A 17,928-nucleotide genomic window follows, 5' to 3' on the forward strand; every position below is an offset into this window, starting at 1 on the left:
TGACAGAAAATACAAAAATCTTAATAATATTTTTAAGATATGGAACAGCCCAATTATCATGCAGGCTGCCATGCCAGTAGTGACACCTTAGCTCAGTAGCAGAGAGCAGGTGATAGTTGTGCTGGGAGAGCCTGAGGGAGCTTCCGAGGACTGCATCTGGCCCATGCACCTTATGTTTTACACCCCTGTACTAGACAATGTTGAATAATAATGAAAAGTCAACCCCAACCAGGAGCAAAGCCATCTCTCATTTTATTTTCAGCTTTAACTTCACATATTTTACTTTGAAAGCTCTATTTGTGCAGAACAATTTGCACAGGCAGAGTAAAACAGACAGCTAGTCCTCTTAATATCCAGGAAACTGTTCTGATTGAGCTCTTTGACAACAATATTTTCATTTTCAACTGAGAAGGAAGCCAACGGTAAAGTAAAAGGAGTTACACAAGTCTTCCAAGGACCTAAACTACATTTGCAGACAGATATCATCGTTTTACAGCACAGTTATATGTATATTTATGCAGAAATAATCTCTGTGTGCAATGGGGCTTACTCCCCAGTAAGTATGCTTAGGATTACAGCCTTAAAGAAGTGAGTGCTCATCACTGTCCTTGGCGAAGGATATCTCCCCTCCACACTTTACATGGCACTGGATTCCACTGGTGTTGCTGGCAAGAAACATGGCAAGAGGTGAAAGCAGCACTCATTTCCCAACTCTAATCACATGTTCTGGGGTAATGCCTTGGAATGCAGCTCAGGCACACGATGAAGGGAATGCTATTTTGCTGCGGTTCTTCGTTCCAAATGTCTCAATAAAGCCTCCCGAAAAACGCCCACTGCAAAGTCTGCATCTTGCTTGGTGATGCACATTGGAGGTGTAATTCTAAATGTCTAAGAGGAGATGGAAAGCACAGTCAGAAGAGGAAAAATAAACCAGTCTGTGTTTATACATTTATTGCCAAGCAACACCATATAACACATCAAATTGTACTACCTTCAATAATGACAGATTAAGTTCAGAAACAACAAAGAAGAAGAAAAAGGACTGGAATTCAAACAGAGCAGTGCAGTGCAAGGGTGAGAGGACCAGAAACATCCAGGCTCAGACCCTACTCTGCCATAAAATTCACTGGGTGACCCTGGGTGAGTAATCATTGATCAGCCTAAGCTACCTTTCAATATTGTTGGGGGGAACCTTTCCCAGCATCCTGTGCTCCTTGGGAAAGGGTAGAATAAAAGGGTAGTAATAATGATAAAGACAATGGTCTATTACCCCCCTCAGTCTGCTGGTTCAGTGACAAAACCTAAGAGGCATTTTCAGACAAAAACCAGAAGTAGCAGCTGATGGCATTTTTAGAGGCACAGGGAGCTTTGCAGAGAGGTTTTCTAGCTCCCCGTACCTTCCAGGAAGCGGTCGCAACCCCTGGTAAGTGTTTAAAGTTTTAAAATAGAACTCCCCCACCCTCTGTGCGCTGGCACAATCACAAAAGGGCCAGCAGTGCTATCACCATCACCCCTGCTCCTTAAGGGGGCAGTGACAGAGCTTTCCAGGCTGGGGCATCGCGATCCCCAGGAAACTTGCCTATAAAGTTCAGCCTGAAATGTACAATACCTGGGCATAGCAACCTCCTCTCCCAATGAGCACTCCCATATTTTTGCACTCTTCCAAGATCAGGCTCACCTCTTCAAATGGAAGCGGGCGCCGACTTTCCTGTAAAGAAAGATATTGACCTTTCTCTCCCCTTTTCTTTTAAACGTCATACATCAAAGAAGTTAATAATATACAGACACTACATGAAGTCACCAGTCATCAGAACCTGATCCTAGCCAGGCAACTTGCCTATAAAGCCTGTGTAATGGCATATTCTACCATGCTGGTCAAGCATCACACCACAGCATCAGGCAGAAGAATCAAGACTTCAGCAACAAGTCCACCACAAGCAGCCGAATGATGCGGTGCATCTGAGCCATGAGTACAGGCTCTACAGCTGCCACAGCAGCAACACCATGTGCAAGGCCTAGCTATGCAGCACCCTTAGCTACAACATCACTACAAAGGGCAGTTGTCCCCACTTTATTCATGGTTCCCCTGAGAGAAAGTGCTCAGCCCTGCATTACTGGGAGGCAGAGGCTGCTGAAATGTGGATTCTGCTTTAGATCTGATAGACATTCGGTTCAGATCTCCTAGCCAGAGGTTTTCAAAACTTTGTCTGCTTTGCAGCGCTCCGTATGACAGACATTTTCACATTTGAATGTCACGTTTGAGAACATGCCTTGGTTCTATTGTTAGTGAAAGGTTTGAAACCAGCCATTAGAGTTAAAGCAGATGAGATATTTATCATGCCATTGGACCACCAGGAACACACCAGAAACACGTGCTTGCTTGGTTTTTAAGTGGAAACTGCAAACAAGAGGTGAAGGCTTAAGGATCAGGACTGTGGCTTAAGAATCAGGGCTGTGGAAAGGGAGGAAGGGTTTTAGCTCTTGACTTGGGCACTGTAGCTGTAAAATGAACACGCTCTGCCATCAAGGCTGCTTTTTGCACAGGGAGGGAAGCTGCTATTAGTGCTGTAGCAGCTTCCTTCCTGACACAATTAATAGCTGCAGAGGCTGCTGCTTTTGTCAGGACTGTGATATAAGTTTTGAAAAGAAGTGACACGTAAGGGCCAGTGACCAGATTAGCATCATGGCTAGTTTGGGCCTTAGTTGCAGCAATGCAAGAGCTACAGGACAAGGCTGCCCAAACGCAAAACAGGTGTTCAAGGAGACCCACATAGTCCATCCCTGACCTTGTTCTGGACCATCTCGATCCCAATCATGAGCCCTTTGCCACGAACGTCTCCCACGATCTCAAACTCATCCCGCAGCTTAGCAAACTCCAGCAGCAGGTGGGTCCCAACAGCCTCACTGTTCTTCTGCAAGCCATCTTCTGCGATTGCCTGAGCACACAAAAAACATGCAAGAAACCACCGACGGTGCTGAAATGGCATTGACAGGGCGCATTTAACTGTACACAACAGAACAATATGTGGACTGAAGCCCATACATATATACTAGAGGTATCTTTTTTTTTTTAGCCTGTTTCACCCTTTTTTCTTACTATATTTTAAAAATGATTTTATTATCAGCTGCTTTGAGACTAATGTGCAAAAATACATTAAATATACAACTAAATAAATAGGATAAATAAATAGGAACTGTTGCTGAAAGCAATGCATAACACAAAGTGTTAGAGCAGTGGTTCTCAAACCTTTGAGCACCGGGACCCACTTTTTAAAATGACATTTTATTGGGACCCACCTAGCTTTATGAGACTTTAGAAAAAATGTGATCTAGAAAGAAATAATACTTTTGTTTATTTTCAAGTAATATTTTGTTCGTTTGCAAAAAATTAGAATCCATTTCACTTAATGAGGCAGCCATAATAAATAGCCTCGAGGCTGGAGGGGCTTAATTATGTGGCCCAGCCTTCAGCTGCCCCCACTATCTGTCACTGACGGACTTGGGGGGGGAACACACCAGAAAAAAGACACTCAAACATTTATCTCTCTATATTTACACAAGCTGCAAAAATGCTGGAGCTCAACTCTTTTCAGGGCAACTAGCAACTATCTGATTTTTGCACATCCTCAGGGCTTGAGGCAATTAGTCATCGGATCTTTCCATCTCCCTGTTTTCCTTGGAGGCTCTGTGGGAACCACCAGATTTGGGGTCATGACCCACCAAGCGGGCCCTGACCCACAGTTTGAGAAATGCTGCATTAGAGTATTATTCCAAGGCCAACATCCTCTTTCATTCCAGTCCTGAAGCACTGTGCACAGTTAGTCCCACTGGACTTTTTCTCAGACTTTGTATTGCACTCAAAGGAAAGCAGCCCACTCTAAAGAGCCATCTCAAGTGTTCACTAAGACACGTGAGGAGCTCCTGTGTTAGTAGGTGGCCCCATTTATTTCAACAAGATAGCCAGGTTGGTGCTCACAAGAGAATGTGCAATCAATATTTCTTCACCGAATGAGGCTCTTTGTGGATGGCTAACTCCATGTGTGTGCTGCAGGGCCAAGGACCACAATAGATTGCTGGCCTGAGCCAAAATGTTAGTAGGGACATAGTTGCCTGCTGCAGGTGCTAGCGGGAAAGATCATGAAGTTACCTCATTGCAGCTCCTGATAAAGAATAACAGTGTAAAGAAATAGGGTGTAACAATTTTCTTACATCCAGAACTGCTGATCCAATGACACAGGCCATCGGGTTTCCACCAAATGTGTTGAAATGAGCGGTTTGAGCAAAGGCATTTGCAATCTCTAAAAGCAAAAGTAATGCAAATTAAAGTTTGAAATGAAATCATTAAAGGCTGCAGCTGCTTTTCTAGTGCCAGGTCCTAGATCAAGCCCAAATGGAAGCGAAGAGCCAGATCTTATGAGCCACTAGCTTAACACAGGGATGGCTGCACAGATTAGGAGCCCTGCTCTAGTCATACTTCTGGAAAGTAAGTTTTTGGGCCAAACTACATGTTAAAAAGACTGTGTGAATTGGGCTCTTGCTTTTATTGCTGTTTTCTTTCACTCGTGTGAACAAGATTCTGCAAAAAGGGCCTGAAATCTCAACAGGGCAACAGGAGGCTTTAGCTCTTTGCCCCCCCATTGCAGTTCGGACCCTGATAACATATCCTTTTGCACCTGTGTATCTAGAGTTTTTTTTTAAAAGAAACTTTCTAAAAACCCTAAATAGTGTGAGATGTGTGCAATCAGGGTCAGAACCACAGCACAGATTAGAGCTAAGGGCCCACCCGACTCTCCCCGCCATTGTTTCATGCTCTTTTGCCCCCTCCTCAGGCTAGTTAATAAAAACTAAGGGTTAAACATATACATCCTTTATAACATGCAGCCTCCTGCACCCCAGTGGTTTTCATCTTAAATGAATTCACATTGCTCTCCCTATTCACACTGCAAAGCTGGCTCCGCCTTGCTTTTATGCCCTTTCCCACTCTCTAGAACGTAGTACTTTTTCAACTCTCTGTTGAGAGAGTGCCATCTTTCTGAAAAATGCCCATGTGCACTGATTATTATTAGGGTTTCAACAACAATAGCAAATAGGGTTTCAACAACCCTATTATTAGGGTTGTGCTGATTTTATTTATTGCCCCATGTTCAATTTCAGTCAAGGCTTGAAACAAAAGAAATACAGGTCTGCCCTCCCCATCATATTCTTGGATCTGATACCTGCAGATTCAATTATCTGTGATTCTCCACACAATCCGTGCCACCTGCACCCATTACCTTTCATTTTCTTCATTACTAAGCAGGCATGTTTCTTGCTTTTACAATACAGTATGTTAGACACTAGAACAGGAATTCAGCAAACAGGCAGACAGCCTGCACGCTAGAGGGACCCAGACAAAGCATTAACAGGAAGTTAATATCAGACTGTTCAGGTGGCGCAGACTTGAGTAGACCCATTGAGGCCACTGCAGCACTCCTCAGGTAAGGGGAATATTTTTCCCTTGCCTCGGGCTCAGCCTCAGCTAGCCCCAAACTTGCGCTGGATATAGCTCAGTCCTCTCAGCCTACCTGTTCCAGCACAAGTTAGGATTGCCCTGCCTGTCTTTTTCTGGACATTAAAAATAAGGAAGTTGTGATGTCTCTTAAGGCTGAAATCAACCTCTTCAATAAAATTCAACTTCTTATTAAAAAAATTAAAATCACTTGTACCTGCACTAGTGACTACTGCTGCCATTGGAAAGCCATTACCAATTCCTTTTGCCATAGTAACAATGTCAGGAACTATGTCATGCGTCTGAAAACCCCAGTAGTGGCTGCCCATTCGACCGAACCCAGTCTGAACCTACACAGAACAAATCCAAAAACAGTTGCTTAAAATTGTGCTACAGCACGTGACAATTTTCTTTCTACATGCAACTTCTGGGTAGAACAGCATGTGTACTTATAGTGTATACTCTCATGCATTAGGAAAGTACCCATGTGTGTTTCACCACATGTACACATTTGGCAGGAATCTTTTGCTTACCGTTTGGGCATCTTACCATATGTACAGATGTGCCCTTCTCACAAACTCAAATTCAAACAGACCTTTATTGGCCTATAATACAGATAAAACAACAACATCAACAACAGCAAATGCGGACCTAAGGTAATTAATATTAATAGAAAGGCTATATGATGATCAAGGAGGTTCAGAGTATTTACCTCATAAAGATATACTGTCAGTTAGGTGTTAATTCTTTTTGCCACCATTTGCTGTAAATAAACCACCACCCTCTCAGTTACGTTGCTGGAAACATCACTCAACAAATGCTGTATTTTATCACCAACAGGATATTCCTTCTTGTCTACTAGAATCGGGTTTAAGTATTTGGCTCTGATATCCTCATATATAGGGTATTGCAGTAGCATATGCTGGAGTGTTTCAATGCAGCCCTAATTACAGGAACAGCATCTGGCAGAACAAGGCCTCCAGCTAAATCTACCAAACAGGACTTCTGATAGTAAAACATTAAATCTAGCAAGTGAAAAAACACGACGTTCCTCAGAACTAGTTAGGAACGAGAAATATGCAGCCATCTTTCTGGGTTTCAACTGATGTAACTGGGTTACATTGAAAGCCATAGTCCACTATCACCCACCTGAACATAATAATGAAGAGGAACTGGACTATAACACAGGAACTACTGTGACAGCTCTAGACACCAGTTCTGTTCCAAGGAAGCCTACGCTCTGTGATGTCGAGATTGATCCTGTCATAGGACAAACCACTCCAGGAGAATGACTGATGGTGCCCCCCTCATATCCATCCCGGCGCCCAACAGGAATTAAAATTTTATCATGGAACATTGCAGGGTGGCAGGATAAGGCTAAGGATAGGAACCTACTGAAATACTTCACCAACTTTGAGCTAATTTTCTTACAAGAAACATGGTCATAACAACCTTTGTATGATCAGGGATTCCAAGTAGTCGCTTGCCCAGCCTATAAGACAAATCCTAAGGACGTCCTCAAGTGGGTCTAGCCACATTAGTGGCCCCACATATTAAGGCTGAATTAATAAGTAACTTGGTAACTAATAATAAAATACAGGCAATTAAGTTTGATCTTAAGGGAACTAGTGCAATTATGCTTAATATATATACGCCCCCGGGTATGAATAACTCAGAGCTTGATTTAGTCATTGGGGCTCACTTACTGGTTTAATAGAAGAGTTAGAGAGCAGATATCCATCTGCACACATACTTCTTTTCGGTGATTTTAATTCTAGGGTGGGCAGTGACCATTGGATATTTTATCAAGCAATGCGTATCGATTCAGATGCTGCCCTCCCTCAGTTTTTAACCCTAGGGAGATTTTCTAAAGACAAACATGTAAACGTGGCTGGCATATGTCTGGCAAAGTTCTGTGTGCAGTCCAATAGATATTGGCTAAATGGCCTGACTGTGTTTGACAATGCAGGGGAAGTCACATTTGCCTCTTCCAAAGGGTCTAGTGCAGTGGACTACATATTGATCCCAACATCTTTCCAACCCTGTGTAGTTGATTTTAGAGTAGATGACTATATTTTAAGTGATCATTTTTCGCTAACGCTGGTGATTGACTGCGGAGGATCTTTATCCTACCCCTCATTTGAAAGAACTGATAAATTGGAAACTTTACCAAGGATAAATTGGAACACAGATCTTAGGTAGCAGTTACAAAAGACACTTTACTCTGAGTTGTATCTCAATTACAGATCTTTGATAAGTAAAGTGAGGGACCCTATGGAAGTGCTCAAAGCATATGAAGCACGAATGACCCATTTGATAGGTCACAAAGGTCACTTAGTCACAAACCCAGAATTACCAGGAATACAAAGAAGCACATTAATGACCCTTCACACAAGATAATCCATGCAGGATACTTATAAGAAGAAGAAGAAGAATAGGCAACAAAGAGCAAATAGTGCCCCAGGAGCACCAATAAAAACGTAAAATAGAAGTATTTGATCAAAGAATTAAATGTGAAGAGCTGTAGGTGCCACTGCAGAAAAGTTCCATTCTCATTTAAAAGCTCTGTTTAATCTTAATATAGATCTGAAAGCACATAGAAAGCGGTGTGCCCCAAGGATCTGTCCTGGGACCGGTGCTTTTCAACCTCTTCATAAATGACCTGGAGACAGGGTTGAGCAGTGAGGTGGCAAAGTTTGCAGATGACACCACACTTTTCTGAGTGGTGAAGACCAGAAGTGATTGTGAGGAGCTCTAGAAGGATCTCTCCAGACTGGCAGAATGGGCAGCAAAATGGCAGATGCGCTTCAATGTCAGTAAGTGTAAAGTCATGCACATTGGGGCAAAAAATCAAAACTTCACATATAGGCTGATGGGTTCTGAGCTGTCTGTGACAGATCAGGAGAGAGATCTTGGGGTGGTGGTGGACAGGTCGATGAAAGTGTCGACCCAAAGTGCGGCAGCAGTGAAGAAGGCCAATTCTCTGCTTGGGATCATTAGGAAGGGTATTGAGAACAAAACGGCTAATATTATAATGCCGTTGTACAAATCTATGGTAAGGCCACACCTGGAGTATTGTGTCCAGTTCTGGTCGCCACATCTCAAAAAAGACATAGTGGAAATAGAAAAGGTGCAAAAGAGAGCAACTAAGATGATTACGGGGCTGGGGCACCTTCCTTATGAGGAAAGGCTACGGCGTTTGGGCCTCTTCAGCCTAGAAAAGAGACGCCTGAGGGGGGACATGATTGAGACATACAAAATTATGCAGGGGATGGACAGAAAGGATAGGGAGATGCTCTTTACACTCTCACATAATACGAGAACCAGGGGACATCCACTAAAATTGAGTGTTGGGCGGGTTAGGACAGACAAAAGAAAATATTTCTTTACTCAGCGTGTGGTTGGTCTGTGGAACTCCTTGCCACAGGATGTGGTGCTGGCGTCTAGCCTAGACACCTTTAAAAGGGGATTGGACAAGTTTCTGGAGGAAAAATCCATTATGGGGTACAGGCCATGACGTGTATGTGCAACCTCCTGATTTTAGAAATGGGCTACCCCAGAATGCCAGATGCAAGGGAGGGCACCAGGATGAGGTCTCTTGTTATCTGGTGTGCTCCCTGGGGCATTTGGTGGGCTGCTGTGAGATACAGGAAGCTGGACTAGATGGGCCTATGGCCTGATCCAGTGGGGCTGTTCTTATGTTCTTAAAGCATCAGGGCTGGCACTGAAAACAAGTTCTGAAGTCAAGTTCTGGTGAGTTTTGACTTAATTTAAATCCCAAGGTATACCCTATAATATATATATATTTGAAAGCAAATATATATCTGAAATATATATTTGAAAGCACTCCCAATTCCTTTGTTTCTTTCTTTCTTACAAATGTGGTATAATAATTAGTTTTTCTGACTGCCTGAATGTCTATGTGGCTGCCCCAGACATACAGGCAGGGAGACAGGGAAAAGGACAACTAGATGACACCTCAATTTCATTCACACAAGCATTGTTAAGGTCATTATACTTGTGGCAAGCTCTCAGTACCTAATCTTCACAATTATTTGCTGGAACTATCTCAGGGTAATTACAGAAGGGTGCACCAAAACAGCACGTTGAGAATCCAATTGGGGTAAGACAGAACCTTCTGTCGTAGTAAAATACTAGGATGGCATTGACTTCAGCCAGCTTGCTCCCATTTACTCTAGCCAAGTATACGTATTTATACTACTGCAGTGATCCCCAAACTCTGTGCCATTGGCACCTGAGGGCACCACAACCAACTCACAGGGATGCTGTGGGATTTCCCTGGTAGCGTCTTCTTCAGGCTCTCCCAAGTGCTATCAACTTTGCTGGCCCAAGGTCTTGCGAGATCTCATGTGATTTTGTGAGAGTGCTGGCCGCTGGTGCCACCATGACAGGGCACAATGGAAGAAGGGCACTGTGATCCTGGTAAGTTAGGAAACCACTGCTATTAAGGAATACAGGGACTGATTCTTCTGAAAAACGTCTGCCTTGTTCTGGGGGGCCTACACTATACTACTTTTTCCTCAGGTCAGAGAAGATCATATACAGTATTTTGGGGGGAGTATAAAAATGAAATATAAATGGAATAAATGACAATGATAATCATAAAGAACAAAATCAGGTGTGCTGGAAAATCTTCAAGTACAGCAATATCCTGGTTAGTGTCTTTCATGCTAGAGTTGCTTGCACGTATTTAGCAAATGTGTGTAATGCAATGAAGACACTACAAAAACATGCATCTAACATTGGAACATGTCAAGACCTTAGCAGAAGACATGTCTTGCTGAGTTCTTGAAACTTTCCTTTGCAGTTCATGCTGAACTTGATAAAAGGTGCTTACAGTGCAAACCTATGCATGTCTACTCACAAGCAGCTCCCTTTATGTTCGGTGGGGCTTACTCCCAAGAAAGTGGGCATAGGACTGAAGTCCTGTGAGTGAAGAAATGCTGCACCAGATGCTGACCCAGCACCTCTTTATAAGAGGAAAGGCTACACAGCACATATGGAACACTTGTGCCCCTAAAGGATTTTCCATTCACATCAGTGAAGGGGGACAATTTGTTTTGAGCACAAAGAGGCAGAGGAAACATTTGCAAATAGGAGTTGCACATATGAATATCACAATTCACACAAGCCTTTAGACTGAGCCACTGGGTTCAGATACTCACTTCATCTGCAATGCAGACCCCTCCTCTCTCACGCACTAGCTGAAAAGCCTCTTTTAGGAATCCCTTGGGATACTGAACGACTGCGTTGACACCCTGCCAAAAGTCCATTCACACAGAGACATTTAGGAAAGCCATAAGAAAAAAAATAAGTCTGCAGATTTGGCAACATATTCCAAATATCAATAAATATGAATACATATATTCAGGATTCAAAATTATCTTGACAAGCTTGATTACTGGGCCCAGACCAACAAAATAAAGTTCAGCGGTGACCAATGTAAAGTCCTGCACATAGGAACAAAAAATGAGAGGTACAGATATAGACTGGTAGAGACCTGGCTTGGAAGGAGCACATGTGTCTTAGTAAACCACAAGCTGAATGTGAGCCAGCAATGTGATATGGCTGCATAAACAATGAATGAGGTGCTGGGCTCCATCAGCAAAGGCACAGTAATCACAAGAAGGTATAGAATCACAAGAAGTAATAGTGCCACTCTATTCTGCAGTGGCATAGCTAGAGGGGGTGCAAAGCACTACATTTTTTCAGTGAGCCTCACTGTGACATGCAAGCAGCCCCTCCCCTTTGGAGCCATTCTGGGCAGGGGAAACAATTTTGCTCCCCCTGCCTGGAGTGGCTCTGAGGGGGAAGGGGAGGAATCACTTGCATGCCTCCCTGCAAAACTTAGTGCTCTGCATCCCCTCTAGCTACACCACTGCTATTCCACACTCGGAACACTATTTAGTGTTGTGGGCAAGTCTTCTCCAAAGAAAAAAGACGAATCAAGCTGTGGGAAGGGTTTCGAAAACAGAAACCAGCATTTTAAAAAGGCAGGCAAGTTACGAGGTATAGAGGAGCATTAAAGAACTAAAGAAAGTGAAAAATCAATAACTTTACTTGAATTGGCTCAGCAATAAATCCAGCTATTGCTTTTGGAACACAAGTTGCGAGTGTGTCTTTAAGCTGCTCAATGTACTGGTCCTTTGCATCACAAGTACCTGTATTGAAGAAAAGAGCAATATACTAGGATAGGGATCCAGGGCCACTGCCGTGGCTTCTTATGGAAGTAATAAATGCCCACCATGCATCTTTGGTTTATAGAGGCCTGATCTCCCATTTCTGGTCAGATACTAATAGGTTGGATCATATCACTCCAATTCTCTACCGGGCTCACTGGCTGCAAATGTGTTTCTGGGTTCAATTCAAGGAGCTGGTATTAAATGGCCCGGAATAGGTTATCTTTGGAATCATCTCATCCCATGTGAGTCTTTGCTCAGCTTCTGAGACCCATAATGGGTGGATAGAGGGGACTTTTTCAGGGATGGTGCCTACAATGGAGCATGACCTCCTGGAGGTAGGAATGCCTGGCTTCTTTAGGAGCGCCCTGAAAACAGTTTCATTTCATCTGCCTTGTACAATATTGGGTTCCTTTTAATTCTGCTTTTACCCTACTGCTGTGTTTTATTTGACTAATGCTTTTTTTTTTTGGCTGCTTATTCTCTCTTAGTTCATGTAAAGACCAAACAAACAGCTGTTTTTAAAAATGTTGCAATCTGTCTTGAATTTAATTTGAGAAATTCTATAAATAACTAATATCTTGGCACCCATACATCGGAGGTTGGCGAGATGGGTGTGAGCAGACTCAGCAGACGCTGCTGGCACTACGAAGCCAACATATGTGCTATTCCTTTTACGCTCCCTGTCTGCATCTGGACAGCAAGCAGCCTCCAAAGCTATAGGCAAGGCAATAGTTGCTGAAGTTGTACGCAGAGGCTAGCACAGATCAGTGATCTGAGTTTGATGAACTGGTGGCCTGGCTTCATATAAGGCAGCTCTGTCTGTCTGCCTGTCTGTCTGTCTCTGTGTGTGTGCGCACGCAATTTTTATCAGTCAATTATTTACAACATATAGATTTATCACTACATCATATTACAGACTGGCCTGGCTGTGGCAGAGAGACCCACTGTAGTGATGAGATCCGGGAGACTCACAGCCCAATCTTATTGTCCAGTCCTCTTCTTCTGCTGGTGCTCACTGCTGTAAAGCAATCAGTGTCAGTTGCAAGGCACTGCTAGCAGTACTGGTGCCTTCCTTCCCACGATAGCAATTCTCCCACTGATCCCTGATGAAGGTAAATCAGTGAGTGGGAGGGCAGACTGGGGCAGAGATGAGCAAATCAGGACAAAATAGGGTCCATGAGGGTACAGAATTGGTGATGCCAGCAGCACTGATATCCTGAACCCCTTCCTGGACCTGATCCTATGGTGCATGTCCATGCAGACCTGTGCCAGTTATTTAGCTGTCACAGGTCCCAGTAGACCCCACCCTGTGCATGGAGGCTTCCCTCCTGGAAAGGGAACAAATGTTCCCTGACCCAGAGGAGACCTCTGCAACTGTCTATAGGATGCTGCAGTTGCCATTTGGGCACCATTGCATCAATGGGGGGAGGGACTGGGTTGTCAGCTTCCAATCCCTGCTCAGCAGCAAAGCTTCCTGGGGGACCTTGGACCCAAGTTACTATCTCTCAGCCTAACCTACTACACAGGCCTGCTGCAAAGATAAAAGAAGGGGTGACCCAAGACCATGTCTTCTGGCTGGAGCTCCTTTGAGGAAACGTGAGAAGAAAAGGTGAGGAGAGACATCGATTTACCCGATTACCCAATAAGCAGGGTAACCATGCTGATTGGCATGGTGTGGTCTAGAACTTGAGCTGTCACCTTGCTTGAAGAAGTTACACAGGATCAGCTGCTGGATGGGAGACTGAGAGACAGGCAGCCCAAACCTATCCTTGGCGGGGCTGCTGGATGTAGCGGCTCCAAAATGGCAACTATTGTATCCAGCGGACTTGTGGAGGCTGCAGGTTGTCTTATTGTTGGAAGGAAACTTTCGTCCCCTTCCCCTGGGTAAGGGTGCAGGCTCCACAATGGGATTATGTGAGTCTGTGCCAGCTTTTTGACAGCACAGACTGGAGAACCCCCATGTTGGGCTTTGCAGCCTGACATGCAAGATAGGATCCACACCCTTCCTGGGTTGGTTCTTCCCCTGCCCCACCCTCACTCCATTCTAGAATGCCTTCCCCACCGTGAACGCCTGCACCACCACCCGGAGCACTTACTGACACCAGTGGCCACTCACCAGCATCCTCCACTCAGCACTGAACCCAGCACTGACTGGTGCTGGCCCAGTGTCAACACTTCCTCCTCCCTGGATGCCACGGAGGTGCTTTATAGCATGTTTGCAACACCCAGTACTGGTATTGGAGCTCAGCACCAGTGCTAGATCAATTAAGGATTGGGCCCAAAAAGGCTGCTGGCATATCTCTGTGGAGGACTGGAGTGTGGAGGACTCAGCTGGCAAAAAACCAGACAACATCCTAGAGAAGCCAGTCTGAGGCTTGGGTGCAGTTACCTGTAAGAGCTGGGAAAGTACAAGAGCCAGTAACCAGATGACAATTGCACTAGGGAAACATCTGGAGAAATGGATGTTCTCTGAGATTGTCTCATGCAATAATACCTGTAAAACTCCTATTGGAAAATGGAGTTTGTTTAGCTTGCAGATGTAAAACACCTTGAGTCTATGAGAAAAGCGGCATATAGATGCTGTAATAAACAAACAAGTTTGTTGCTAAGAGTTGCACTTTGCACACAGAAGGTCCTAGAAGCAGTCCCAAACAAAAGTTCTCTGGCAAGAGGGCTGAGAAAGACTTTCAAGAGGGATTGCTATAAGAAACAATGTGAGGCTAGGTGAATGAATGGTCTGATTCTGCATAAGGTAGCATCCCACGGACAGTTCTTAATCACTCTGTCATTTCCCTCTCTTGCTACTCAGAATCTCCATTTCTCCTTCCTGTACCAACCTGGAGGGCAGGCGCATTTTCGAACAGTTTGCACGGGAGAATCTCGACAATGGCTTCCTCCCCAGGGACCGCGAAAAACATCAGGCAACATTGTCTGAAAAGCACAATTGATAGAGTTAGGTGAAAATGATGATAAAGAAAGAAAAATATGTAATACTGCTTTCTGCACTTCTATCCTTGGAAAACCCTGAAATCCACGGAAAAAATAATCCTGTTTTCAGCCACTTCTAACAATAGAGATTCAAGGATTAAATATATTCACTCTGGCAACTTTTGCTGTTAACTAAATATACAGGTGTGTGCCACTTAACGACTGGGATATGTTCTCCGATCCCCGTTGTCATGCAATTAAGTCATTAAGTGAACATTCAGGCCAGTCTATGGCCTTTGATGTGTCAACAGACACTCCCTGCCAGACACTAGCTGGCTGCACAGGCTACTGGAGAGAGACTGCCTCTTCTTTGCATTAAGAGCCTCTTTGGGCGCAATCCTAACTGCGCCTTATGCCGGCCCAAGTCCTTTGGGCCAGTATAGGAGGGTCGCAAACGTGCCATAAAGCACGCTTGCGCCTCTGTGGGAGGAAGCCGCGTTGGCGCATGTAGATGCACCAATGTGTGGAGGCCGCCAGAAGCCTCCATGGAAGCTTCCTTGCCACCACTTGTGTCAGTGCACCCACACCAACACAAGCATCAACAGTAGCCATGGGGGGGTGGAGGCAGGGGGCATTTCTGGGTGGGGGGAGAGCGGGCAATGGGCGGCCCCAGCAGTGGACATGCGGGGAGCCGGGGGCAGGGCTGGGACCGGGCAGTTATGCCGGATCCCAACCCCCGTCCTCGCAGACAACAGAGCGGCTTCAAGCTGCTCCGCTCTCCTTGGACTGGCACCACTTCCAGAGGTGGCACAGGTCCGAGGAGACCCATTGGGGCCAGCAGCCCTTACCAGGGGTGCGGGGAAGAGTTTCCCCTTGCTCCTGGCTGAGCTGCTGCAGCCAAAGAACCTGCATTGGATGTAGCACAAGCCTCCTGGCTTGCCTGCTCCAGCGCAGGTTTGGATTGCCCCTGAGTTGTGTAAACAGACACTCTGCTGCAGGCCATGGGAGATGTGATTGTCTCATTAAGAGCATCTTTATTGTGCTTTGACCACCATCATATATGCGGTCCGTTGTTAAGTAAATGGTTGTTAAGCGGTGTACGTAGCATTTTAAATGAATTCATGAGGGAAGGAAGCTGAGGGACAGGTACTAGTTAAGAAAGAAATGAAACTCTATACTTTAAGTGGGAGAACTGATGTCACCCACCCATGTGAAAATACGTTTAAAAAAACACACAATGCTTATTTTTTAGATAGAATGTAGACATTGGAGATGGACTGAAGGATGCCAACCATTACTGTAGTATATTACATTTCTTAGTTCCAAGTGTTGAGGCTGATTATAAAGAGAAAGCATGGAGACCAAACAACCATCAATGAGGTTTCACTTTGTGTTTGTACAGTGCTTTGTATTTTAAGCACTTACAATGAGCGTGTCAAACTCATTTCCTAGTGGGTTGAATTCATGGTGCCTGCTGAGGGTTAGAAGTGGCATCATTAAGCAGGAAGTGATGTCATTAAGCTGCTGATGGTCAGAAATAGGCACTTGTTTTTACACAGAAACTCATTAACTGAAAATGACAGAATATGTGCAAATCTTGATCATATTTTCAAGATATTGGAGAACACTACCAGGGAGAGGGGGTTCATAAGGGCCGTTTCTGCCACAATGTCAATTAGCAGCTTAGCAGCTGAGAGATGATCTGAAAAGTGATACCTTGGAAGAAGTGGTGCTGCTAAAAGGGCAGCCTGCATGGTAACTGGGTTCTCCCAACAGCTCAGCAGTGTCTCCCTTTCTCATGCCTCTTGGTCTGCCCTTCCCCTGCAGTTCCTTGCCTTCTGAGGCCTCCTTCCATTTCTTCTGCCCAGAACCTCAGCAGAAGCTGCACTGCTGAAAGGGCAGCACAGGGAGAGCACAATCATCATGGGGGTGGGGTGGGTATACAGCTTCAGGGGGCCACATCCAGCCCATGAGCCTTATGTTTGACACCCCTGACTTATAAGCTAATGGATCAGATCCAAATGTTACTTTCCTCCAAAGCAGGGGTGTCCAAAGTTTTTGGCAGCAGGGCCACATCGTCTCTCTGACACTGTGTCGAGGTGGAAAAAAAGAATTAATTTACATTTCAAATTTGAATAAATTTACACAAATGAATATATTAAAGATGAACTTATATGAATGAATGAAGGTCTTGCAATAGCTCAAGGCCTATAAAAGGCCTTGCACAAAGCAAGGCTGGCCTTTCCTTTGCTGCCACTACTGCATCACAGACATGAAACAACAAGCAGTGGAGGGAGCGCTCATCCCACAGCTCACGTGAGAGGTCAAACAGTCACCCTCACACTGACAGCAGTTGCGTCAGGCCAGTGTGGGCTCCAGCAAATCTCCAGAGGCTCACTGGAGACTGGGGGCTCCCTGAGAGGCCACGAGGGCTGCAAGTGGCCCCAGGGTTTGGGCACGCCTGCTCCAAAGGAAGAAGCTTCTTTTGGAAGGAGTAAGATCTGAAGATCTTACTCAATTTAGGTTAATTATTATGATTATCACCTTCTGTATTTTACACCACACTGTACAACGAGTGCCCAGGGTTAGATTTTAGAAATGTCAGACAACGGAAATGTTAGTTGGGCAAACAGACAATACAAAGAAGCAAGAGCCTCACCGTGTGGCAGCCAAACCCATTGGCAACGCAATGCTTATAAAATCCAAGTGATGTCAAGCCCAGTGCGTAAGGGCTACCCCCATGGTAGGCCGCCCTGTGGAAAGAAGCAGCAAACAGTTTTCTAATCCTTCCAATTAATCTCCCTTTCAGTGGTTTTGCAAATTTATTTTTCACATTTTTATACCGCCTTTCCTCCGAAGAGCTCAGGGTGGTTTTACACAGCTGCTCCTCCCCTCCTCCTTGTCCTCACAACAACCCTGTGAGGTAGGTGAGGCTGAGAGAAAGTGATTGGCCCAAGGTCAGCCAGGAAGCTTTGGGGCCAAATCAGAATTGCAGCAGCTGCATTGTTCTCCAGAACAACATCAGAAAAGGAATTGCACTTTTTCTGTATTGGCTGATGCTCATGCAACTTGGTGCAAACTTCTGAGTTAATCAGAAGTCTTTCCAGTAACTGGAATTCAAGGGAGTACAAAGGACAGAAATAATGGAAATATAACTTTTACAGGTTGGGTCACCTTCAGTCATTTTGAGCAGAGTAACATCACTATGTTTAATCTTAGTCTTAATCTTGATTGTCAGTTTGACTATCTACTTCTGCTGAAATGTTCTTTGCAATTCTAAAGCTTATAACCAGGTTTTTGATCATTAGC

The 17,928-nt window shown here is 44.7% G+C and overlaps 1 protein-coding gene across 1 annotated transcript in view; it reads right to left on the reverse strand.

Annotated features, from left to right (window-relative positions):
* Positions 1-264: 264 nt before the first annotated feature.
* The window catches only part of AGXT2 (alanine--glyoxylate aminotransferase 2), a 30,882-nt gene continuing 13,218 nt past the window's right edge, over positions 265-17,928 (reverse strand). The window contains exons 6-14 of the mRNA XM_066613658.1: positions 17,279-17,372; positions 14,529-14,622; positions 11,570-11,670; positions 10,675-10,767; positions 5,706-5,838; positions 4,210-4,298; positions 2,787-2,936; positions 1,610-1,708; positions 265-888 (exon numbers count right to left, since the gene is read on the reverse strand). Of these exons, the coding sequence (XP_066469755.1) occupies positions 775-888; positions 1,610-1,708; positions 2,787-2,936; positions 4,210-4,298; positions 5,706-5,838; positions 10,675-10,767; positions 11,570-11,670; positions 14,529-14,622; positions 17,279-17,372 (967 nt within the window). The 3' untranslated portion in view covers positions 265-774. The remainder of the gene's footprint in view (positions 889-1,609; positions 1,709-2,786; positions 2,937-4,209; positions 4,299-5,705; positions 5,839-10,674; positions 10,768-11,569; positions 11,671-14,528; positions 14,623-17,278; positions 17,373-17,928) is intronic.

Source organism: Tiliqua scincoides, chromosome 2, assembly GCF_035046505.1.
Source record: "Tiliqua scincoides isolate rTilSci1 chromosome 2, rTilSci1.hap2, whole genome shotgun sequence".
Lineage (NCBI taxonomy): Eukaryota > Metazoa > Chordata > Lepidosauria > Squamata > Scincidae > Tiliqua > Tiliqua scincoides.